We start from the raw sequence: 27,850 nt of genomic DNA on the forward strand, positions 1-27,850 counted from the left end.
AATGGGGGGGGGGGGGTCTAGATAGTTCCTAATGATTAGAAATCTCAGTTAGTTCTAATACATCCTTTCCCACAGCTCTAGTGTTTGATTAGCATGTTACACGAATAGGATTGTTTGTATAAATCACATATTAGTGTCTTGTTTTCACATAATGCAACATCTACAATTAGGTTAATTGAACATTTCTTCAAGGTTACAGAGACACTTCCTCACTTACTTAAATCACTTCCTCCAGGGGGGAAAAAAAACCTCATGGAAAATCCAAAGGGTAATTATGAGATAAAGTTTAAAATAATAAATTAAGTCACACCGTGAGATATAATGTCACAAGATATAAAGTTGCATGGTTTGATATTGTTACAATTTGTGAGATTGTAAAATCACAATATAAGATATCAAGTTGCAATTATGGGAAACAAAGATTTAATCATGTAAAGCCTCACTGAGAAATATAAACTCATATTTTTCTCTAAGGTGGATAAAGGCTTTCATAAAAAGAGCATTATAAGATTTTATGTGGTTTTTAGCTGGTTGTTTGTGAGCATTAATTAGTCCAGTCTTGTTTTAGGTGGTAATTAGAGCAAAGCTTATCTACAGCTTAAGGATGGGTACTGAAAAAGTTTTAACGATTTGATTTGATTCTAAAACACAAGCTCTCGATTCCATTTGATTCCAGCCTTCAGTCGGTAAATTCAAGCTTGATTTATTTGGACATATTTCAAGTAATTATGTCAGAACAAAAATATCTCTCAACTAATTCTGTAAACAATAATATTAAAGGTTAAAATTAACAACAGAGGCCAACAATTATTAAATTCAATTGCTATTTATTTTTAGATATAATAACAAACACTCAAATAAATAAGTGTATGAGCGTTGTATACAAACATTTATATTGCATGTCACGATCTCACTGCAATCCAGTTTTAATATAAACTTTCTATTGATATAATTATATTTACACTCAGAGCCAATCCTAGACTTCTGGGGGCCCTAAGCAGAACTTTGCCGGTGGGAGTGGGGGGTTGGGGGGTAGAAAGGGCGACAGCGCACCGCATTAAGGAAAGGAACATTCATGTTTTCATAACTGCTGGCCAAAATCAAAAATAAACAAAAATTTTATAATCTTTGAGAGCAAGGGGGGCCCCTGGTGTTTCGGGAGCCCTACGCAACATGCGGACTTTGCATATAGGGAGGATCGGCTCTGTTTTTACTCCTATATATAGTTAAAATATAAACATTTAAATGGTGAAACAGCTGTCATAGAAACTTTTTTTCATGACAGGTTTATTAATTAAATAATACGTCACCAACAGATAAAAATATAATGAATATATAATATAGTACACATATTTATATGAAATATGATTTTCGAAAGAAAGACCTGGGTGTTATATTAGACAGCAACTTATCTTTCGCAAATCATATTTCATACGTTACAAAAACAGCCTTCTTCCATCTCAGAAACATTGCTAAACTACAGAACATGTTATCTGTTTCTGATGCAGAAAAGCTAGGTTTTGCATTCATGACCTCTCGACTAGATTACTGTAATGCACTACTAGCTGGTTGTCCTGCAGCTTCAATAAACAAGCTACAGTTAGTCCAAAATGCATTTGCTAGAGTTTTTACCAGGTCAAAAAAATATGATCATATTACAATAATTTTATCATCTCTACACTGGTTACCTATTAAGTTCCATATTGATTTCAAAATATTGCTACTGACCCATAAGGCACTAAATGGTTTAGCTCCTGTATATTTAACTGATCTTCTTGTGCCCTATAATCCATCACGCTCTTTAAGGTCACAAAACTCTGGACTTTTAGTAGTACCTAGGATATCTAAGTCCACTAAAGGAGGGAAATCATTTTCCCATCTGGCTCCCAAACTCTGGAATAGTCTTCCTGATAATGTCCGGGGCTCAAACACACTTGCTCTGTTTAAATCTAGATTAAAGATTCTCTTCTCAAGATTCTCATCTCTTCAGCCAAGCATTCACATAATGAATCTCAATCTCACCCTTGTTCCCATTTAGATCAGATAAAAGTCACAAACATATTTTTGGCTTGAAATGTTATGAACAGCAGCTGCGCTAATTCTTTTCTATCTGCCTTTCTGTTCCTACCCCGGGATGCCCATCTCGAGGTAACTAGAGATTACACCAACTACAGTGTGGATCCAGCCTCATAGAAAGACTTCACATGAGATGGTGCTGACCCCTGCGAGGACCCCAGATGACGCCAACTTGAATCGATATGCACAGCTGCCAAATTTTCTCTATATTGTAATCATTATGATCACACTCGCAATAATAGCTTAAATGAGCTACTGCCTGAAATTAATTCATGTTAGCTAACTGTATGATTCTATTATCTTGAACTGTTAATTTGTGAAATTAACATTACTTGGACACTGATAACAGATCACTCTAAATTGTAATGTAGACAAATGCCTTTTCTGTAAAGCTGCTTTGAAACAATGTGTATTGTGAAAAGCGCTATACAAATAAATTTGAATTTAATTGAATTTATGAAAATGCTCTCCTGCTCCTCTCTAGAACTAACTAATAAATGATGGACACTGAATTAATTTCCTCAAGTAAATATAGCATTATGTGATGTTGTACAAGTTGTTTTATTTACGCCCTTCAACAGCTGAAACATGGTAAACCATTTTCTCTGAAAAAATAAAAATAGCAGCATTATAAACTGGTTGACCATCTTGACTGCTTAAGGGCTGGTATGTCATGTTTTTTTTTTTCAGGATTCATGTAGGTTTTGGGTTAATACACTGAGAAGAAGATCATGTTGAATACAGAAAACTTTGGGGGAAGCATCCACATTGTTATGTGTAAGACATCAAGAACAGCTCTCCTCTCTTGTATCTTGACCATCTCCACAGGATCAGTCTCAGGTCATGATCTCAGCGTTGGCTTGTGCATTCAGGTCATGGCCTTAGGCCTTTCCAAACATCTCGGCATCGTTTTCCTGCCACCCTGGTTTGTTTTCCCCATGTTATTTTATATTGAATGCAACAAAGACATATCTTTCTACTTTCCCCTTTAAACCCTCTCCTCCTCCATATTTCCATTCTGCTCCTCACACACACAAAAGATTAAATTTTCTTCCTTTCAAGCTTTTCGGATACAAATGGCCCATTGTAGTCTAGAACCAGCAATTTATGCTTCACATTAAATAAGCAGTGATCTCATCCTTTACTGAATGAATTATAGATTAACTGATTAAATTATGGATTAAACGGACGGATAACAAGGTGGTTGAGAAACCGATGCCTTTCACATGTTAACACAGTGTTGAAAAAGTATGTGCCATGAGGAAGACAGCTTCTGAGCAGGCTCTGTGAGTTTAAACAGTCAGATCGAAGCCGGGCCTGTCACCTACGGCAGGGCTGCCTCCAATGGGACCTAACCTCCCTGCTTCTGCCCTCTGATCCATGCCACTGCTCCTCTTCCCTTTCAGCTCTCAGCTCTGTTTAAATCTATACTGTTGCAGCTCAACCAAGCTCAACCATCCTGCAAGAACCTGAACCACACACACTCACACTGGACATACAAGATTTGGTGGTAAACACTCAATAACAGAGAGCTCAGTGGGAAGCAACAAAAATCATATATTCTATCAGTAGATCTGCTGGTCTACAAACAGGAGCTTTTTCAATATTTCTTTTTCGAATTGCAAATTATATTTTTTAAACTGAAAATGCAGAAAATGTCTGCTACAGGAGTATAAAACTATATGTCTGACCACTGGTGCTTATTGGAAACATGAGAGATACAGTAACTCATGAATAAAAAACAGCATATTCCAATGCACTCAAGTGGTTAAAGATAATCATCCTTTAATAAATCTGGCTTAAATCATAAAAATGCTGATGGCCAACACATTTTGGCCAACATCAATTTTATGATTTAATTTTATGCTTTTCATTATTTTGAACTGATTTTTCTTAATTATTGAGTAGAACTCATTAACAAAATGACTTTTTTCCCTTCTATTTTATATATTTAATTTATTTTATAGTCTATAAAAGTAGGGATGGGAATCATATTCTCAAGTAAAAATATAAAACAAATATGTTTTTAAAATACTTTAAAGATAGATCAGCTTAGTGCTTTGGATTTCGTATATTTTAAATGTCAATCAATTTACTGTTGATATTTGTTTAAAACGTGAGTAGTACTGTTTTTTGTTTGTTTGTTTGTTTGTTTTAAAGAAATTGATACCGTTATTTGACAAAGGTGCGTTACATTGATCAAAAGTGCCAGTAAAGACATTTCTTATAAATATATGCTCTTTTGAACTTTAATATAAAACATAAAAATATATTTAAATAGAAAAGTTATTTTAAATTACAAAAACACAGGCTGTATACATTTATATCCATTCATTCATTTCAGAAACATTGCACTTGTCCACAATTAAAACTTCTTTAAAAAGTTGAAGACAAAGACATGATTGTATTGACTGTATAAACTCTACTCAGTGAAACATCAACTGAGTTCACTGAAAAACCGTCTAAAATGAATATGCCTTCTCAGTTGTGTTCTGATGTTCCAGCCACTAAACAGATCTGAAATTGCATCTGAAATCTCACTCAGTATCAGCAATGTTAATATTCTGCGTGTGTCTTGGTCTGGCATTCAGAGAGGTGCAACAGCGGAACAGGAGCTCTGCGGCGGGATCGCATTAGGAGGGGACCAGTGAGCTGTGTGGGCTGGAATAATTGCTGTCATTCTCTTTTCATCCTTTCACATATTCTGCCACAATTGGTCCACGCGCAAACACACACACATATACACATACGTGCTGTAACATCGTCTCTTGTTGCCTCTGGCGCGGCTGTCAGCTCCTTTTTCTTCAGTCCGTCACTCGAGATGCTGGCGAAAGCACGGTGTGAACACAAATAAATGCATAAATAAATAATCAAACAAACAAATGAGAACTAAATAGAGGGCAGATTTAGATGCTATGGCAGCAGATTCACTGAGGCCTTTTTCTCTCTCGCTGACTCTCGCTCTTTGACGGAGTGGAAAATCATTTCCTGTTTGGATTATTGGTGTGCTTTTGTATGCAGGAAACAGGATATGATTTTAGACAACATGAATTGTGTTGAGATCAAAGGATGAAACGGCTAAACTGCAGCTCTATTAAGCTTGAAGGAGTTTTGAATCAATGTGCATCGTTGCATCAAGTTGCTTAAGATTTCTGAAGTACTCACAGAAAATAATGGAGCACCTGATGCACAAGAGTGTTTTTGACCGACTTGCGCACACAGACAAACACTGATGAGTATGTGACAATGTTCGCTCTTATTTAAAAATGAAAAATCTCATTTAAGATGTTTGTGAATTGCACACCAGGATTTAGATGAACTGAGTATAAGAAATGTGTGTGAATAGGACATTATTTATCAGCGCTCGAGAGCCCTGTTCATTAACATTACCTGCGTTATGGCACATATGAACTCCATGGCTGCTCCAATTAACTACTGCACTTTATCATGCTAATTCAACTAGAGAGCAAGTGATCGAGAGGGAAGAAAGAGAGGAGGAGAGAGAGACTAATGGATTGGGCACTAGGGATTCATATTTCAGAGTTGTCATTGTGGAAAGAATGTGTGTCACAGCATGCTAAGAAATGTAATATGATACACTTGCATAGTCTAAATCAAAGCCTACGGGAAGAGGAGAGCAGGAAGAGAAGGAAAGAGGAAAGGAAAGGCTGTATAGTGAACACTACATAAACTAAGAACACAGATTATACAAAACAAATGTTTCTGTGTTTCGAAGTTGCTTCCACAATGCACACTATTCCATCTTTGCACCACAACTGTCAACTCAAAAACCAAACCACACCACAAAACTGGTGCATTTAAATGCCAAACCACATGCTATGCTTTCCAGAGAACATCCACAGCAAACTTTATATGTTTCCTAGCACATCTGTTCTAAAAAAGCAACAATCAGATTCAGTTTTTTTGCACTCTAGTGTCTGAATATGCAGTAGGGGTGGAAGGGGGTGTTTGTGTGATTGCACTAAGCTGGAAACACATGCTATCTTTACTGGTTATTAATGTGCAGCTGGCAGAACTGAACGTTGAGCCAAGAGAAAAATGACTTTCATGAGAGTGGACCATCACATCAGGGGCAGGAACTTGCTGCTCTGTGAAAGGCCATTTAACCATAAAAACAGAGAGTGGTGAACAGCCACAGCTTTTTAGTTGACATACTAGAGAGTGTTTTTGTGAGTTCAGCTTTATTCCTGCAGCTCAAAATATGCCAAATGTGTACAATGGCATTAGTAGTTTTGTCTGCAAACTATTGCTAAACAGACTTCAAGACAGGACAAAAACTTGAAAGTCCACTGTCCAATGCAAATGTCACTCATGATGCTCTTATATTTGTTACATTTGTTATGCATGCTTAAATTCATTAATTTTCTGAATTCTGAACAAAATCAGTGAAGACTACATTTTTCTTGACATGTGACTGCGTGATCTAGTTAACCAATGAAATCGGCTGTGGAGCAGGGTTCACAGTTAACTTAGAGTCCATTTAACATTAATCATGGTACATGCTTCTGCTATAGATTCTCAATAAAACATGACTTCAGTGAGACTCTATAGACTGTATGATATCCTATGCACAGATGCATGTAGATTAAAGCTGATCAAGTCAATTGAACGAAGATTGATCCTGGGTTATATTTTATACTTATTGAATAAAATATTGCACCAGTACTGTATTACTACATATTGTACTGTGTAAGTCTAAACACATTAAAATGTTTGTTTTAAGAAGGTTATTTTTTTCTTTTGATGCATCAATAGGAAATATCAATTTTAGGTTTCACAACATTCTTTTTGCAAATATTATAATAATCCAGTGAGACTGTTTTTATGAACAAGGAGTCCTACAAAAGGCAGATTGATCCTCACAGAGACCTGATCTTACCATCATCCAGTCAATCTGAGATTGCATGAAGAGACAGAAAGAATTTATACTAAAGTCTAAATTCATAACTGGTAAGTTCTCAAAGATACTTGCAACAACCTTAAAAACTACTTTAAAATTTATTTTTAAAGACAAAGTGTGGTTACACCAACTTATTATTTCATAGCAGTTTTTTTATATATAAAAATCATTCATGCATTATTTTTTAAATACAGCCCCTCTTAAACTACCGTTAAAAAGTTTGGGGTCAATAAGATTTTTTAAAGAAATTAATAATTTTATTCAGCAATGGGCACATTAAAATGATAAAAAGTAAAGACAGTAAAGACATTTATAATGTTACAAAAATATATATCTCAAATAAATTTAGAAATGTCTATTCATCAAAAAATCCTGAAATACACTGTTTTTAACACTGACAATTATCAGCATATTAGAATGATTTCTGATGGATCATGTAACACTGAAGGAGTAATGATGCTGAAAATTTTCATCACAATAAATTATGTTTTAAAATATATTAAAATAGATAACAGTTTTTTTTGTACTATTTTGAATCAAATAGTCTTGTGAAGTTAAGAGACAGCTTACAAAAAAAAAACAATCTTACAGACCCCAAACTGCCTATAATACTGTTTTTTGATGCAGCTTTGTAGGGTTGGAAGGGGGTGTTTGTGTGCTTCCCATGTAGTCTTAAATCAGTTACAAATGTGGGTGAGTTATTAGAAAGACAGATCTTGTTGGATTAATTTCAATATCGTGTTTCTTTATCATTGGAGTGTGTAATATTGTCATCTTCCACTTTATTTGTCTGTGATGCAGTTGTAATAATGAAGGCACTGGGCTAATCAATGCTAAAATCACTGCATGAGTGTGTGTGTGCGCGCACAAGTCAGCTCAGAGAACAGCCTCCTGCTGTGCTGACAAATCTGATCTGCCTCAATTACCGAGCGGCAGATCTATCTTCACATGACCCACACAACACATCATACTACACGCACACTGGACAGGAGACACACACAGGGGTGGAAATATCTTTCATCTTCACCTTTCTTCACTCATAAGGCTCGGCTGATTTTTTTCTCTTTTTCATCCCTTGTTCCACTCCTCTCCTCATTTCTGCCACGCGGTATTGAAATAGATGACAAATTCAGTCTCTGTCAGGCAGCCGAGGTACACCTGAGAGCCTTTCCACCGCTCTCACTGTATGTTTTTCAAAGTGGAAAATTTTGGTCTGGCATTCAGAGAGGTGCAACAGCGGAACAGGAGCTCTGCGGCGGGATCGCATTAGGAGGGGACCAGTGAGCTGTGTGGGCTGGAATAATTGCTGTCATTCTCTTTTCATCCTTTCACATATTCTGCCACAATTGGTCCACGCGCAAACACACACACATATACACATACGTGCTGTAACATCGTCTCTTGTTGCCTCTGGCGCGGCTGTCAGCTCCTTTTTCTTCAGTCCGTCACTCGAGATGCTGGCGAAAGCACAGTGTGAACACAAATAAATGCATAAATAAATAATCAAACAAACAAATGAGAACTAAGTAGAGGGCAGATTTAGATGCTATGACAGCAGATTCACTGAGGCCTTTCTCTCTCTCTGTCTCTCACTCTTTGACCGAGGGGAAAATCATTTCCTGTTTGGATTATTGGTGTGCTTTTGAATGCAGGAAACAGGATATGATTTTAGACAACATGAATTGTGTTGAGATCAAAGGATGAAACGGCTAAACTGCAGCTCTATTAAGCTTGAAGGAGTTTTGAATCAATGTGCATCGTTGCATCAAGTTGCTTAAGATTTCTGAAGTACTCACAGAAAATAATGGAGCACCTGATGCACAAGAGTGTTTTTGACTGACTTACACAGACAAACACTGATGAGTAAGTGACAATGTTCTCCCTTATTTAAAATCTCATTTAAGATGTTTGTGAATTGAATCACACTCAGTAGAAAAAATGTGTGTGAATAAGATTTTATTCATCAGCGCTCGAGAGCCCTGTTCCTTAACATTACCTGCGTTATGGCACATATGAACTCCATGGCTGCTCCAATTAACTACTGCACTTTATCATGCTAATTCAACTAGAGAGCAAGTGATCGAGAGGGAAGAAAGAGAGGAGGAGAGAGAGACTAATGGATTAGGCACTAGGGATTCATATTTCAGAGCTGTCATTGTGGAGAAAATGTGTGTCATAGCATGCTAAGAAATGTAATATGATACACTCGCATAGTCTAAATCAAAGCCTACGGGAAGAGGAGAGCAGGAAGAGAAGGAAAGAGGAAAGGAAAGGCTGTATAGTGAACACTACATAAACTAAGAACACAGATTATACAAAACAAATGTTTCTGTGTTTCGAAGTTGCTTCCACAATGCACACTATTCCATCTTTGCACCACAACTGTCAACTCAAAAACCAAACCACACCACAAAACTGGTGCATTTAAATGCCAAACCACATGCTATGCTTTCCAGAGAACATCCACAGCAAACTTTATATGTTTCCTAGCACATCTGTTCTAAAAAAGCAACAATCAGATTCAGTTTTTTTGCACTCTAGTGTCTGAATATGCAGTAGGGGTGGAAGGGGGTGTTTGTGTGATTGCACTAAGCTGGAAACACATGCTATCTTTACTGGTTATTAATGTGCAGCTGGCAGAACTGAACGTTGAGCCAAGAGAAAAATGACTTTCATGAGAGTGGACCATCACATCAGGGGCAGGAACTTACTGCTCTGTGAAAGGCCATTTAACCACAGAGTTAAAAACAGAAAGAGTGGTGAACAGTCACAGCTTTGTAGTTGACATACTAGTGAGTGTTTTTGTGAGTTCAACTTTATTCCTGCAGCTCAAAATGTGCCAAAAGTGTACAATGGCATCAGTAGTTTTGTCTGCAAACTAGCGCTAAACAGTACAGACGTCCAGAGAAGACCAAAACTTGAAAGCCCAGTGTCCAATGCAAATGACATTCACGATGCTCTCATATTCATTTGTTAGTGTTTGTCGTCATCATATCCATCCATTATTTTTCTGAATTCTGAACTAAATGTTAGTCAATTGTTTTCTTGACATGTGACTGTGTGATTTAGTTAACCATTGAAATCGGCTGCGTGGTGCGGTTAATTTAGAGTCCAATCAACATCAATCTTTGCTCCATTAAAATCAATGGTACATGTTTCTGCCATAGATTCTCAATAATGCACAACTTCAGCGGGACTCTATAGACCCTGCATCTATGATATCCTATGCACAGATGCATGTAGATTAAAGCTGATTAAGTTGATTGAATGAACAATGTGTTTGTGCTGGGTTATATTTTACACTTTTATACTACAATACTGAAACAAATATTGCACCAGTACTATAATGCTATAGAGTATAGAGTTTAAAAGTCTGGATGCATTAATAATGTTTGTTTTAAGAAGGTTATTTATTTATTTTGCTTTGGTGCATCAATAGGAAATATCAATTTCAGATTTCACAACATTCCTTTTGCAAATACTGTAATAATCCAGTTTTATGAACAAGGAGTCCTACAAAAGGCAGTATGATCCACACAGAGATCTGATTTTACCATCATGATACTAAAGTCTAAATCCATAGAATAACTGGCAGACTTTTTAAAGGCAAAGGGTGGTCACACCAAATTATTGATTTAATTTATTTAACAGAAGTTTAATAATAGAAAATTATTCATGCATTATTTTTTAAATAAATGCCCACTTTAAGAACCTAAAACCTTTCAAAGTACTGTACATACTATATACACTACCGTTCAAAATTTATGTATGTACGGATTGACTGATTGATTGATTGATTGAAATGAATACTTTTATTCAGCAATGGACACATTAAATTGAGCAAAATGACAGTAAATACACTTACAATGTAAATAAATGCTGTCTTTGAAAGAAACACTGCTTTAACATTGATAATAATCAGCATATTAAAATTATTTCTGAAGGATCAAACTCTACATAGTATTTTTATTTTTTTTAATGCATTTTTTTTAGGAGTGCGAGGTGGTGTGTGCTTCCCATGTAATCTTAAATCAGTTACAAATGTGGGTGGGTTATTAGAAAGACAGATCTAGTTGGATTAATTTCCATGTCGTGTTTCTTCATCATTGGATTGTGTTATATTGTCCTCTTCCACTTTCCTTGTCTCTGATGGAGTGGTAATGATGAAGGCACTGGGCTAATCAATGCTAAAATCACTGCAGAGATGTGTGTGTGTGTGTGTGTGTGCACGAAGTCAGCTCAAAGAACAGCATCCTGCTGTGCTGACAAATCTGATCTGCCTCAATTACCGAGTGGCAGATCTATCTTCACATGACCCACATAACACATCATATTACACACACACACTGGACAGGAGACACACACATAGGGGTGGAAATATCTTTCATCTTCACCTTCCTTCACTTATAAGGCTCGGCTGATTTTCTCTCTTTTTCATCCATCGTTCCATTCCTCTCCTCAGAGTCATTTCTGCCATGAGGTATTGAAATAGATGACAAATTCAGTCTCTGTAAGACAGCCGATGTACACCTGAGAGCCTTTCCACCGCTCTCACAGTATGTTTTTCAAAGTGGAATTTTTTCTCATAAAACTTCAGCTCTCTTAATTTGTCCCTTGATGCTCTCTCTCTCTTTCTCGATCTGTCCCAGAGGTCTGTCTCGCGCAGTTGAGCTACAGAGCTTTAGAGAAGCTATTAAACGTCCTTTTGTTCCAATTGATTAACAGGAAGGACACCATTAATTGAAAAATATGCAGCAAATTAAAATAAAGAGAGCGAGAGAAGACCGATACGGGCCAAGAAAGCTAATAATCTATAAATATGGATGGACGGCACCGCAGCTATGAATCATTTCCGATTATTTATGTTCAAAACCTGACTTGCGCAGAGGTCACTTGTAGATAACTGCATTTAAAAGGATTATTTCTACCCCTCATAACCCTATTAGCTCCATATACCGGCTCAAAGACAATGTGGCCTGTTAACCTAATTAAAACTAATTACTGATGAAATATTGATGTAAGGCAAAGCTGGGGCAACACTCTTGTCAACACAGCCTTGAGCTCTCTCTCTCCCTCTCTCTCTCTCTCTCTCTATCTATCTCTCTCGGTGGAGGCCATCTGTTGGAGGTGATTAATCGAGATTACAGTGACCCTCGGTGTGGGACTCACTTGAGCCGTGGTGGTATCGCGCTGTCTCGCTGTGCCGGGCTCTTCACGCTCCGCTTAATTCATGTCATCGGGCTCCAAAGATCAGCTCCTACAGGGGGGCTCATAACCTCCTTCAGGATGCGCGTCTGAGGAAAGGTCGGTAGCAGTACATCACCGCTCCTCATATGACATCCGACTGCCGGAGCGCTTGGCTCAGGGGGAAGCTCCCACACTGGCCCATGAGTGGATTAGCATTTTAGCTGAGGTGACTCTCTCAGTACAATGGCTTTTGGATCCCATGTTCCCCTCTGCAGTTTTCGCCTGGAGCTGTTTGAAATGAATTACTGCTACTGGCGGCCAGATTTCTGATGATGTGTATCCAGGACTTTAATGATTAAATGATTCACTGGAGTGAAGAACAGGTTTATTCTTATTACACAATCACTCAGAAAGTACAGGTCCTTCAATGTCAAGACACTGGCCTACGTCAGAGGACAGCTTAACGTGGGCAGTGATTTTGCAGGTGGGACATGTTAATGGATCAACATATGATCTTCCTCAAAAGTTAGAGGAAAATGATAGGTTGAGATAAATGCAAATCACAATCAAGTCAAGCTTGATAGGAATGTAGATCCAGATAGATAGATAGATAGATAGATAGATAGATTCTCAAAATCAAAAGATTTCTTTTGAGTCTTTTGTTTTTAACTCAAGTGTTATAAAAAAGTTATGACAAATCATCTTTTGGATTAAAAAAGTTTCAAATACAAACAGAAAATAATTAAATGAGATATTTCATGTATAAAGTACTTTTTAGCTTTTTCGAGAATTCCCTATAGATTATGCAATAACAAGAATGAATAAATACATACAAAATTAATATCATATTAATATCATTATATACGGTTTTGGTCACTGAGCCCACTTAAACAGGCACACAGTTTCTACTGCTTCCTCACCATCTCTGCAGAAAAACAGTTCCTGAGAACGCAATCTCCAGATGATCTTGCAAAGACCGAACTCTTCATCTTCAGCCAGAATATATCAACTGACCTCAACATCACTACACAGTTAGATTTGACAACACTAATGCCATCAGCCAGGAACCTGGAAGGAGTGTTAGACAGCGAATTCACTACCTAAAAGAGACACCCTTTTAAGAAAAGTGAGAAAAGTCAAATCTGGATTATCAAATGAAGAAATATCTGTGGATATAATGTTTAGTATTATTGACAGTTGATAGCTAAAGCAGTGTTCAGGTGAAAAAGCAGCCCTGTCTGAGTAGTGATGCAGCTGTCTGATTTCCTCTTTAATGTGCTGATTCATGAAATGATCGGCAAAAGAACAGCATTTATCAAAGGATTGAAAACCTATGAAAGGACATGGAGTGGAGTTTAATTAGATGTTTGCCTGGGAGGCAGAGGTAACGGCTGGAAGTCATCCAGCTACAACACCTTTTAAACTCAAATGTTCAGCTTTGCTTTGAATTAGATAATAAGTATATACATTAGGTATATATGTGCTTTTGACACCACATTAAAGAGCATCAAAACAACATGTATTATTTGAATTTCGTGATTAAATTTGAGTAGTCCAGACTTTGTTTTCTAGCAAAAGTAACACAACACAAAGCTTGCTGTAATTTCTGGATAGCAGGTGCTCTACAAGTAATGTTTAGTGAAGTTTTGTTCATGCATCAACAGAAAACAGCACAGACTAAACAATGATCTTGAGATTTAAAAATCATATTGGTTCATCAAAATGAAGATTGTTTAAAATTGATGAATTGATAATGTCAACCCAGGCCTAGGAGTTAGGACTGTTAACTAATTTACTTGCTAATTTAGTACACTAAATGCATAAAAAGTACTGCATTAACACAAGATTTACACACATTAACACTTAACACCATGTTATTTAAACCAGACAAAATTCCATGATATGTAACTTTCCCAGCTTCAGGACCAGTGTTTCTCAGCCATTAAAATCTGTAAAACAATTTAAAAGTGACTTTTAATCAATTGAGTGCATTCTTGCTTAATAAATGTATTAATTTCCTTAAAAAATTTGTACAATTATATAAAATGATAATGCATTATGTCAAGATTAGCACAAATTAACAAGTTATACAACTTAACTAGTACAAGTAAAGTTAAGTCTGTAATGCATAATTTTGTCTCCTGCAATAAGCTGGGGGCTTTTATCAGCAATTACTGATATATGCAAATAATGTGATTAAATAATAAGCATATTATGTAATTACATCTTAAAATAATCTGAATAACATCTGTAATTGAACAGTCCTAGAAGCCTATTTACATATAAAATGTTACCGTCAAGACCTCAGCTCAACTCCAGCGATTTAGCACATGAAAAACCAGCAAACAGAGAATGGGTGCCTCTTCAGCATCCAAAACACAAAAATTGAGAGAAATCCTTCTGCCTGGTCATGCATGACTCCCTGAGCTCCTCCACTTGAGACCTCGTCTGGAGCTAAGCGATAGCCAAACCACTCACTCTGCCCTAAAGAGTCTGGAGCAAGAGCCTCATACTTGCCAAAACTCTCCCGTTAGACCTCAAATACCACAACCACGTGCCAGACAATTACATGGTGAACCAACAAGCAGCAAGTGGCACAGGAACCTTGTATATCAGAGTCAAAAGCTCTGCCAAATGATTAGTGAGGGGACAGTGAAGTGTGACAGCAAGCACTAGAGCATTGAATCCCAGCTGTTGAAGACTTTTGAAGTCCCTCAGATGGTCAAACAGGGTCTCAGATGAGAGGGCACAGGAGGGTGATTAATTAATACACCATCACAGGTGTTGTATTTCACTAATACCTCATCAAAAATGCAAATATGTTGAGGCATCATATGTTGGATTACCTATAAATGAGGTGTTGATTACTTAGATGATGTTAAATTATTATGCAACCTTATGGAAAACTATTGGAGACAGAGAACATATCGTAGAGAATTCATAAGGAATGAAGTGACTGCAGCAAATTGATTCCGTTATTGCATGGACAAATGGACAACAAGCATTATTGATTTCAGAAATGTAAGAAGTACTCGTCAAGATAGAAGGAAATTGATCTGCTGTATTTAGACAAATGTAAACATTTTAACATATTTCAGCCCTCTTAACCTTTAAGTGAGAGTTTCAGTGACGTATCTAATTGCTATATATTTATTATATTGACATGCTAATTAACAGACCCGTTGATGTTTGTGTAGATCCCAGCTGGAGACTGCTTATTTACATTGATTTTTCCTTATGATGAATAATTATTGCACAAGAAATGAGGTAATGATTGATGGTGTATTCATTTGTACACACACACACACGCACACGCACGCACGCACACACACACACACACACACACACGCACACGCACACAAATGCTCTAAAAAATAATTTAAAATTACTAATTTAAAATAACATTCTTTGAAAATTGACTATTTCAAGCCAATTCGATTCAAGCATAATTGCAATAAAATAATGAAATTTAATTATTCTGGAATTCCTCAATAGCACATATTTGAAGAAATAGCAGAGCACCTCTGAATACTCTTCTGCACAGTCAAGGCTGCATGGTGTTCTTAATCATAGAAAAATAATAAAGCATCACATCAATACGCACATTTCCTTCCTGCAAGCTTTCCTTAAAACTATTTCCGTCTGCACTGATTGTTCTGATTGATCATGATTATAAGAGATGAATGTTTTTTGAATCACAACGGTTATTAGGTTTTGGCGAGTTATTAAATGTGAACTTAAGGACAGATGTGATTTAAGAGCCTTAGTTCCTGTAAATTAATTTTTAATTACGGCTAATTTAGATTTAAAACTAAATGCATTTAATCAACCAACATAAAAAATTAGATCGCCTAAAAACATGCAATTACAGTATTTTATTAAAGTTTAATTTTCTGATTAATCAAGTACCAGTCAAAAAATCTAATTCATTTATCACATGACAAGTGTTCATACCTATTTTTATTTGACAATTTTTTTTAAATTAATGAATATTATGTTAAAATCTACACTCACAGGAAAAAAAGTACAGGGGCGCTACCCTTTCAAAAGGCACAACTTTGTAGCTTGTTTACCTCTAAAGTGTACATATTAGTACATTAACTCTTTCCCCACCATTGATGGCATTTTCCATCATTTACGACACAAAACGTCCCTGCCATTGATGGTTTTACAGCAATCCGTGTTTTCACTGTTATACGGACCAGTAGGTGGTGCTGTTATGGATCTTCTGAAATGGTACAGCACTTCCGGATCCAAAACAAGTGAAGAAGATATGTGTAAACCAGACGGAGTTAATAGAAGTTGTTTACGCACAAATAGGATCACCAAATGACCACCAACAGCATTTAAATAAATAAATAATAATAATAAAAAAAAACTAATGTTACCAAGAAAAATGTTGGCGCCCGTGAAGAGGAAAACAAGACTTGGAGGTGTTGATGGACTTGGACTCTAATAATTCATGTTTTGATCATCATTCTGAATCTGATCCAGACGAAGTCTTTGACCCAAATCCAATTTTCTCAGCTTTTTGTATGATTCTTTTTTCTTTCAATGGAACTTAAAAACATTCAAGTGTTGATAAAAAAAGCTAGAAACCAGAGGCTCTGTTCTTTAAATATAATAAAGAGTTAATATTAGGCACTTTTTAGTACCTTTTGAAAGGACACTGCCCCAGTGCCAACTATTGTGTCGTTTTTTTCAGAGAGTGTAGAATGCAAATGATTGAAGCTTATTAAAAATAATTGTAGTTGTAATTTTAAATATTTGATTCTGGTCACTCGTGTCTTCAAGATTTTTACTGGACCATTGCTTTTTAAAACATGAAATTATGCTAAACCGAAAAATGGTCATGACACAATCCAGACGGTTCATTTTACATTATATCAAAGGCGCCTAAAAAGCATGAACGCCTGCCTCTTTTATCTGTCCGTCCCAGAACTCCCAGAAGAGACCCAGCGCCTCCCTGAGAGACAGCAGAAATGACGATGTTCTCACCATAGCCAGTGGCACGATGCCAACTAGGTCTTTCTGTGCCAGGTGGATGTGCGTCTCAGTTTCCTCGTTGCCGGCCCTGATGCCCGGGTATTCCACTGCCCAGGAAATGGACCTGCTGCCTACCGTACTTCCGACACCGTCCACCTCCAGATCCACCTGAACCACCCTCTGCCAGCCCGGCTCCACGCTAAAGTAAGAGAGAGAGAGACAGACACCAATAAGTGCTTTGAAATGGACAGTTTTCTAATAGTCCATGCCGTGATTTTGAGAGAGAGGTCACAAGGTCAAGAACCACGCTGAGAATTTTCCATTTTTTTTTATATTCAAAAACAATGCAACCGACACATGCGACCACATAGAGACAGTTGAAAATAACAGTTCGTGTGATGTAACAAGTCTCCAGAGGAAGCAGGTTTGAAGCCACGTCAAGTCACTTAGAGTTTACCGTCACGAGTCGATCGAGGAACAAGGAGACACGCAAGTGAGAGACATCAGAGCTGCTGAGTGCAATGACACAGCTCTCAGCGATTACCGCACCGCAACACATTAAAAGAAGGATAGAGAGGAGAAGCCCAACAGAGGGGAAAAGTAAGGTAGGAGGTATAAGAAAGGAAGTGATATGGAGAGACAGGGAACAGATGGAGGTAGACACATACAGAGACTACAACTGACAGGAACAGAAGAATGAACGAGAGAGAGAGAGAGAGAGAGAGAGAGAGAGCGAGAGCAAGAAAAAGAAACAAAGCCACAGAATCTTCATTTTCTGCCTGAGGTGGTGATCACCTTGCCTCAAATTGCATGCAGAGTTGAAGAACAACAACACTGTTTCTAATGTTTTTCTTGGCTTTACATCAGTGAACTTTAAAAAAAAATGGCCAGGATAGATCCAAATACCAGAAGCTTCTCTGAAATTTTAGTTTGTCAAGTTACAAGCTACTATTAATTTTGCGTTGAGTTGAGCTACTGCTCTGAAAAAGTGAAGCTTTGCTACAAGCTACAAAAAATACACTGAGGACATGTACAAGGGCAATATTCATAAGAAAACTAACAACTCTCTAATAACTATGCAATAAACTAACGGCTTCTGAAAGTTGCAATTTGTGGTCAGTTTGTGTGAACAGTAAATGTACATTTTGGGCCAACTTTTTCCACTGAAGCACTGAAGTAGGCTAATTACACATTTACTTAGTTGTTACCAAAATTCTCTCTATTTTGTTGTGGATCATTAAACTAATATGCTGCCTCAGAAGTCTGTCCTAAATCAGTTTCGGGAGGTACCTTCATGCGCAAACGTTGCCTACAAAGCGAGGCAACAGGTCAGCTGCTTAAGCTTTCGGACACAGACTATAATTCAGGCTTTTTTTTCCTTAAACAAAACAGTGAGGTTTTGAATGAATGAACAATCCCAGTTAGGCTCACAGTATCAAAACTGAAGAGGTGAATCTTTCCTAAGCAACAACAAAAATCCTTTTTACATAAAGGCCCCTATATACTCACAGTGAAGTTCTTTTTCGTTCTTTGTTTAGGGGTAAAACGAAGTTCGAAATACGTGAGCAGCAATATACTGTTAGCGAAAATCCCAACGGCGCCCACACTGCTGAAAGCATTGCTTAGATGAATATGTAAATATGTGCTGCATGCTTTCCTTTTAGTAACAAAATAAACACCACAAAAATGAGAAAACAGCATGCATATTTTATATAAAGCATAAGAAAAGTGTCTGATCATAGCAACATGGGTATGTTAGCAGGGGTGTGAAGTAACGAATTACAAATACTCACGTTACAGTAATTTAAGTATTTTTTATCAGTAATTGTACTTTTTTGAGTAGTTTAAAAATTTTGTACTTTTACTTTTACTTGAGTGTATTTTAAGTGATGTATCGGTACTTTTACTCCGCTATTTTCCTTCGTTTGTGGTCGTTACATGCTTATTTTTATGTTATTTTTATCCATCAACGTGGTTGGATAGATAGTAATAGGTCTCGTGACTTTCGTCAAATCAAATTGTGCATAGAAAACTTTAACCGCCAACTGTTTATCATGGCTGCTGGAAGCGCATTCTTCAAGCATCAATTCAGTCGCATCTTCCTCTAACTTAATATGTTAAGGTAAATTTCGGATTTCTGCTTACTAAATGATTTGTATATAGGCTATGCTTGCCTATCTACACGGCCTGAAATTTGGTGTGAGGTTGCGGGTATTGCGTACAGTGTTAAGTGTAGTACCACGCAAGTACCACGTTCGGTAAATTCCCACTCACTTATGAGACGCGCGATCTGTGCTGCCTCTCTCGCGTGCGTTCTGCAGCGGTCACTTGGATAAGTTGTTGTTGCTTGTGGAACTTGTTGACTTTTGATGAGTTTGAGCGCGTGATGAGCGCTGTGAAAAAGTGTGTTGGAAACACAAACTGAGGACCAAATCTGCCCCTTACTCTTACTCAAGTAGTTTTTTTTGACAAGTACTTTTACTCTACTCGCACTACATTTTTTGGAAGGTAATGGTACTTTTACTTGAGAATATTTTTTCAGTACTCTTTCCACCACTGTATGTTAGTATGAACTCTGCAAAGTAGCACTCCAGTAAAGTCATGTCATGTTTATTTATGTCATTTAATTCAATAATAGGAGCGCACACCTCCTATTAAGTTATCGTCACAGACCAATGGTTGTATGAAGGTGTTTTGCAGCGGGAGCGATCTTTTCTGGAAAGTTCGCTTTGGCAAACCGTTTTGAACTCTCAAAATGAAAATAAAATTAACTTCGTTTTGGCATGATTTTGTTTGAAATGATGCCACATCAGTTCGTTCTTCGATATCGTTTGAAGTACCGTATTGACCCGAATATAAGACGATGTTTTTTTCTTGGAAATACAAAGGTACATCTGGAAAAAGGGGGGTCGTCTTATAATAAGGGTCGTCTTATATTCGGGCCAATACGGTATATTGGGGCCTTAACTGAGTCAAAACATAGCACATGTACTGTACAGGAACTGAACTGATTCAATAAAATGAATGGGACTTTACAATGAGAGAGAGAGAGGATTGTCTGAATAATGATCATTTAGAGATAATCTGACTTTCTTATGAGAGAGATGACTGTCCAAATGAACTGACTTACTAGAGTGAATCAGATTTTTTTAATGCTACATACAGAAAAGGATGGTCTGAATGGACTTTCCAATGCTACTTATGAGAGAAAGGACTGTCTAAATGAACTGACTCACTAGAATAAATGCTGCATACAGGAGAGGACTGTCTAAATAAACAGATTCACTAGAATGAGTCAGACTTTCCATTGCTACCAATAAGGGACTGATCCTTTTGAACAAACCAGTTCACTACAATGAGTAAAACTGTCCAATGCTACATATGAGGGACAGAACCATCTGAATGAACCAATTCACTACAATGAGTCAGATTTTTCAATGCTACCCCAGAGTGCAGCAGATGGAAGCGGGCCGAGGGGTAAGTCTCCGGCAGGCGAGAATCTAACCGGAACTGGCCCGAGTGTATTTTGCTATCTGGGACATCAGAACTAACATATTCACCATAATGAATCAAACTTTCCAATGCTACATATGAGGGACACAACTATCTGAATGAACCAATTCACTACAATGATTCAGGCTTTCCACTGTTACATATGAAGGACAGAACCATTTGACCAAACCAATTCACTGCAATGATTCAGGCTTTCCACTGTTACATATGAAGGACAGAACCATTTGACCAAACCAATTCACTACAATGATTCAGGCTTTCCACTGTTACATATGAAGGACAGAACCATTTGACCAAACCAATTCACTGCAATGAGTCAGGCTTTCCAATGCTACATATGAGGGACAGAAACATCTGAACCAATGGATTCAATACAATAAATCATTACTACGAATCAGACTTTCCAAATGTCACATCGGAACAAACAGATTCACTTTTTAATGTAAATGTTACTAACAGGTTTGTAAAAACAAGCATGCAGCATGTCAAATAATATTTTTGACTATAATAAAGCCAATTAGTTTACGCATCTACACAAAGCCCATTTTTGACAAAACAAGAGTAGGCAGGCTGTAGACATGTTCTTTTTATACTAAGAAGAAACAGGGACACATGAATAGCAGAAGCGTCTACTCTCAGAGCGCATATTAGTTTCATGATTACACATTTACAGAAAGAGTGAAAATGAAAACAGCACCCCAAATCCAGTTTCATTTCGACAACTCTATCTCTCGAGAGCATCTTTCATACAAATTATAATCCTCTCCTCGAACAGCAAGAGAGTCAGACACTGAGTTTGAAAAGAAACATCCCAGTTGTGAATCAACAACCCAATTTTCCTGACAAAACAGAGGAGCACTGAATGGCAAATGAAAATAGAGAAAGCGCTTTTAATTTCAGGAACACTGACACTGCTCGTTTCACTGGTCCCATGGCACACACGTCCTCAAAGTTTCACAACAGCCTGTCAAAACAGATGTCGAGCTGTTCTGAGGACCGACACAATAGGAAAGTCAGAATCGGAGGCCCAAAGAAGACAACAGATCCAACAGTGATTGTCTTGCAAATCAACACTAGTTACTTTTGATTATAATGCGGTTTATAATGAGGTTTATTTCTTTTAAAGGTGCACTTTCATCTTTTGTTTGTTGTGCTGTCAATACCACACTCATCTTGACCTTATACTGACACCTAGAGGTGTGGATGCAGCCAGTGTTGTTATTATTATACTATTATAGTATTTATATGTATTTTTAATTAGATTTTATTTTTATATTTCAGTTTAGTTTAGTTTTTAGTAATATTTTTATTTAATAATTTTCTTCATGTTTATTAGATTTTTTTTTATATACCTTTTAACTTAATTTTTTATTTCAGTTTTAGTTTCAACAATTTCAACTTAAACATTTTATTTCCGTTTGTTGCCAAGGCAGCATTTCTATTTTTTCAGCTTTATTTCAATTAAAGGGATATTTTACCCCAAAATGAACCAGTTTTCAGAAAAGAACCAGACTTCTCTGTTGCCTGAGGCTACGAGTTACAGGTAGCAATGTTGTAAATAATGTTCAGTTTCTTACACAGACAGATCAGTTAGCTTCATAAGACCTCAATATATCGTCAGGAGCAACGGGTATTAATTTTGTGTTCCTTGATATGCTCAAAAATGGGCAGCAGCTGACTTGCATTTTATGAATCACCAAGGACCACAGTTTCAGCTACAATTCTTCTTTATTGTTCTGCTGAAGAAAAAAGTCACCAACATCTCGGATGGCCTGGGGGTGAGTAAATTAACGGTAAATTTTAATTTTGGGGTAAACTATCCCTTTAACTATATTATTATTATTATTGAAGTAAAAACAATGTGACACACCTTTAAACTTGCCCATTAGTTTGTAAAAAACAAAAGGAAAACATGTTTAAAAATGTTTAACAAATACAACTTTCACACTGCATTGGAAAATATAACTGTAGCACCTAAACATTTCACGTTACCATAAGACTGGCTTGATTTCACATATTGCAAAAAACAGCATCTGAATCATCATAAACAGTGAGTATCCTTGAGCAAATTTTGCAGTGCCCCTCTCTCTTTGAAGTCCATGTGCAGGAATACAGTTCATGTGCGAGAGGGAGCCAGAGAAAATTAGAGAGAGGAAGACAGAAAGTGTCTTTGGGGATTTGCAGAGATATGAAAGCTGCTCCGGCAGGTACAGCAGCAGGAAAGGGATGACAGAATAGAGGGTGACAGCAGTCTTTGGGGAGCGACAGCAAAGGAGCGATAGTGAGCGAGGAGAGAAGAGAGAGAATAAAAAGAGAGATAGGCACTGAGCACATTTAAAACCGTCCCACAACTCTGGCAGTTTTGCTTTTCTTGGGGAGAAAAAAAAAAATGATTAAAAGAATTGGTGTGAGAAAAAAGCTATTGGAAATGCAAGTGTGACAGAAAATATTGCTTGACTATTTGTAGTCATACAATATCTTGTGTTAAACTTATTATAGACAAGAGAAGAAATGGTCAACAGTCACAAATAATAGAAGGAGAGCAATGGAAGGAAGGAAAACAAATAAACAAAAAAAGTGTAAGGAGCAAGATAGAAAGTTGGATTCTATTTTGATCAACATTTCAATTCGACAATTCAAAGAACTCTTCACACACACACACACACACACACACACGCACACTCACACACACACACACACACACACGCACACTCACACACACACACACACACACACGCACACTCACACACACACACACACACACACGCACACTCACACACACACACACACACACACGCACACTCACACACACACACACACACACACCTGAAATACAAATAACATTATTTCTAGCAAAAATCTATAAAAAGTGAACCAGTCATCTACTGGTTGGACAAAGAGATAAAAACAAACATAATTTATAATAGAAATCTATGAGGAAAAGTAATACATCAAATGCATTAAACTGATCAAAAGTGACAGTAAAGACATTTATAATGTTACAGAAAATTTATATTTCATATAAATGCTGTTCTTTTGAACTTTTATTCTTAAAATAATCATGACAAAAAACACTGTTTCAAAAAACTATATTAAACTTTTATAATAAGAAGAAATGTTTCTTGAGCAGCAAATCAGCATATTAGAATGATTTCTGAAGAATCATGTGACACTGAAGACTGGAGTAATGATGCTGAAAATTCAGCTTTGCATCACAGGAATAAATTACATTTGATAATATATTACAATAGAAAACAGTTATTTTAAATTGTAATAACATTTCAAAATATTACTATTTTTATTGTATTTTTGATCAAATAAATGCAGCCTTGGTAGGCAAAAGTGACTTCTTTCAAAAACACTAGAAAAATTAATAGACCCTGGACTTTCGAATGGTATAGTATAAGTGCTTTAACAAAAATAAATAAATAAATAAAAAATAAAAATTTCTGCTTTTAAACCTAACTGAAGTTCCATTACTGTGCATTACTGTAAACAAGTTTTGTTTTGTTTGTATCAATGATTTCCTGTGGTAATTGACAGCATGCCACAAATTATGTTGATGCAGCTTAAGCTGCAGTTAACCTTAAACACTAATGCACACAGGTGAATTTGTCACAATAAAGAATATGTTTAACTAGTTCATTGACATGATACTGTTTCTTTCTGTCAACAACGTAGCTTGAGTTTCATATTAGGCTGTGAGTGTTTCAGAACCATGGACAGAGACACAAGACAAGGACAACACGCTAAAACTTATTTTCTAGTGGTTAGTTAGTAGTAGAATAGAGTTTAGAACAATGCTCAGTAAAAGCAAATAGGTCTTATTCATGAATATGTACCCAAAAGAAAGACTGAACATTCATAAAACATGTCCTGTTAAACCATGTTCCTGAACACTGTGCAAATAGCCATTTGTCCCGATGGCATCATTTATTTGCAAGCGTTGTTTTAGCAGCTGATTCACTAAAGGAATTATGCAATCAGGTAATGTGCAGAAATGGAGGTTCTCACAAGGTTGTTTAAAATAAATATCTGCCTGCATGCCTACAATTTACTGCTGCCACAACTAGAAAATAATTGTTTAAAATAAAACCACATTTACAGCCAGTTTTCTGTGGGCTGAAACAGAGAAATGTAATTTGTTTTTGTTCCATGAGCCTTATTTGCATAGAAAGGAGTAGTGTTTGGCCAACGAAGAATAATAATGTACAGTGCATAATTAGTGTATATTTGATGTGAATTAGATGCCAGGTTTTGTGGTGAAACAGCATGCAAAAGTTGCAACTGCTTTGTGAATTCAGCCGTTACTGCTTTCCAAGTTCAAGTAAAGTTTCAATATTGGTTGTGTGCAATATTACACGAAGAAATGTCTTTTTAAACTTTATTTATTTCTATTTTAAAACCACATTCAAATGACGAGCATGAAAATGTTACGTGAGGACACAGCGATAGAGACGATAGTCCAAAATCTATACCTGTTGACAAATTTCTACCGGTTTATTGCCCACGTTATAGTATTCCCTATCACTAGTAGTCAAGTTAGCAAAGTCTCCCTGAAATGATAACAATGACTTTTTCTTGTATTGTGAAGCTCCTAGCAGTTTACAGCTCCTCATCCCAGAGGAGAGGCTCTACACACAGCAGGTCAGATGAGCTCCTGGTAAGTGTCTGCTGGGACCACATTTAAATGCCAGGGAGAGTCAAGTGACAGAGCAAATAAACAATTTCCCCACTGAGGTGATTTATTTCAGTGCCAGGTCTCTGGGGACGGACATAATTGAAAGTGTTTGCATTATTCAGTTACCGGAGTAAATGTTTCAGCCAGAAGTGTCTTGTGTTTTTGTGTGTGTGCGCTGTCATCTCATATCCTTTTTCTAACAAAATCTCTTACATAAAAGCATTTTAAGTATTTATGTCCACTTTGACAAAGACATTACCTGTTTTACATTTCATGTTACATTACATTCTTTTATATAATAGTACATATGTATATGTTGTAGAAAACTCTCAGGTTTAAAATAATTACATGGCTATAAATCTGAAATATGCTGCATTTTTGCAATGTAATTGCAGTATTGAGTATACAGCAAACATCATCTCCAGACACTTGTCAGTAATAGTGCACAGAATCTTATTAGCAACTTAGGATTCTTAAACAATTTAAACAACTTAAAGATTACAGTGCCAACAACATCAAAAAAAGAAAAAAAAAGAAAAAGGTTATCAGATTTGATTAGGTTCTTATTGTGAATTTGACAATTAACACCAGCACTAAATGTGAAACCAAGTGGTCAACAGAAAGAACAGCGATTATTCACATCAGACCAGTCAGATGAGACCCAAGACTCAAAACTACCAACCCGATGATAAACCAATCTATTGAAACTAAGTTGCAAACTTGGCTCATTCCAAACCTATGCAAATTTTTGACATCAGATAGATGAATACATTAACACAACCACCCACATTTACCCAAGAGAACCCACATTCCACAACTCACCAGTACCACAGGAAAAATAAATCATATTTCACCCTAGTTGTGAATGTGAGTCTGAATGGAATGTGGTGAGATAAAAAGAATACCAAAAAAAAATCTTAGTATTGAGTTGAACTCACAGGCTGCACACAAAAACAAACCAACAGCACAAGCGGTATAGTAAGAATCATGAGAAAAATGACTCTTATGAGACGGTTCTTTAGATGAATCATTAAAAAGACTCATAAACTCACAAGTTTGAATCAGTCTGATGAATCCTTCATTGAATGAACATATTTACTGAACTTCTTACTTAAGGTTCATAAAATTGAAAACCGTTTGATTATCGTTATCGTTACTGACTGATTGTTCTCATGTTAAAGATACTTTTATCTACTGGGAATATTTAATATATATTCATTATATCTCTATTTACTTATACTTACTATTATTAAAACAAAGTCATATAAAAGAAGTGGACATGAGAAAAGAAAAAAAAAAAGATAAGAAAAGAAAAGCTATAGAAAAAGTTTGGTATCTGAAAGTAAGCTTTCCTCAAGGTCAGCCAACCTGCTTTCACTGACATTCACACACATTTATATTTTGGACTATTTAAAAAGGATACAAGCAGTGCACGTACCCCACATAAGGTCTGAGAGGGCGAAATGCCTTACTTTCTGTCAGTACATAGCAGAATAACTACAAAGGAAAAAAACATTTCTCAATAGGCATAGTTCTAAAATGATATGCCACTATTCAAGACTGTTTTCTTGTCCCAGTAAAACACTCACTCGCATGCTTTTGATGGACCGCCTGGCTTCCTATCAGAGACGCACAAACACGCAGACCTGTTGAGAAATGTTCCACAAGGCTGTTTATTTGGCAGTCCGCAACAACTCTCCTGCTTTCTCGGACGCACACACGCACAAAGACACACGGGTACACGGGCGCAGTGATAAGTACCTATGACAGACAGTGTGTTCAGAGGTAGTGTGTTGTTGCGCGGCACCAGGCTTGACTAGAACAAAACCCAACGGCCATCATACATATTCAAACACCCCACAGCCAGAAAGAACTACTCAATTTTCTCCTCACATACCTCACATAAATATGAGTGTGTGTGTGTGTGTGTGTGTGTGTCAACTCGTACTGCATAACAAAAAGTATGTGGAAAAAAAGAGCAATGATGGACACAGAAGAACCAAGAAGTCAACTGCAGAAGCAGAAAGGATTATAATAAAAAAGTAGGTCAAAACCTTCAAATGCATTTGAGTAAAATTCTAGTGGGTACTAAGGGTGCTTTCTTCCATTTTAGAGTAAAACAAACAAAAATAAATAAATAAATAAATAAAGTGTTTCTCATATTTGCAACTTTATTTCTTGCAATGTGACTTTACACATCACAGCTGCGAGTTTGTTTCTCTTAATCATTACTTTGTTTATAGCAATTGTGAGATTTTTTTTTTCATAATATGTGACTTTATATGTGACAATGTCTCGCAATTGTGACTTTTTATGCGACAACATGCCTTGATATTTTATAATAGGTATTTATATACAAATATTTGTCAATTGGAATGAGTCCAAACCGATTTCAGATTCCGAAAGTTCTCTTTAAACACTCTTAGAAAAAGCTGTCATTGGGGTGGTACCTCTTTAAAAGGTACACTTTTGTACCCAAATGGTAC

General features: G+C 36.6%; 1 protein-coding gene across 1 annotated transcript in view; it reads right to left on the minus strand.

The window, feature by feature from the left end:
- Positions 1 to 27,850, minus strand: part of LOC107753136 (transmembrane protein 132C-like) — a 186,302-nt gene that overhangs the window by 33,806 nt on the left and 124,646 nt on the right. Inside the window, exon 4 of the mRNA XM_016569261.1 lies at positions 17,183 to 17,369. Coding sequence (XP_016424747.1) covers positions 17,183 to 17,369 — 187 coding nt within the window. The remainder of the gene's footprint in view (positions 1 to 17,182; positions 17,370 to 27,850) is intronic.

Source organism: Sinocyclocheilus rhinocerous, unplaced genomic scaffold, assembly GCF_001515625.1.
Source record: "Sinocyclocheilus rhinocerous isolate Xijiao unplaced genomic scaffold, SAMN03320098_v1.1 scaffold20, whole genome shotgun sequence".
NCBI classification, from domain to species: domain Eukaryota; kingdom Metazoa; phylum Chordata; class Actinopteri; order Cypriniformes; family Cyprinidae; genus Sinocyclocheilus; species Sinocyclocheilus rhinocerous.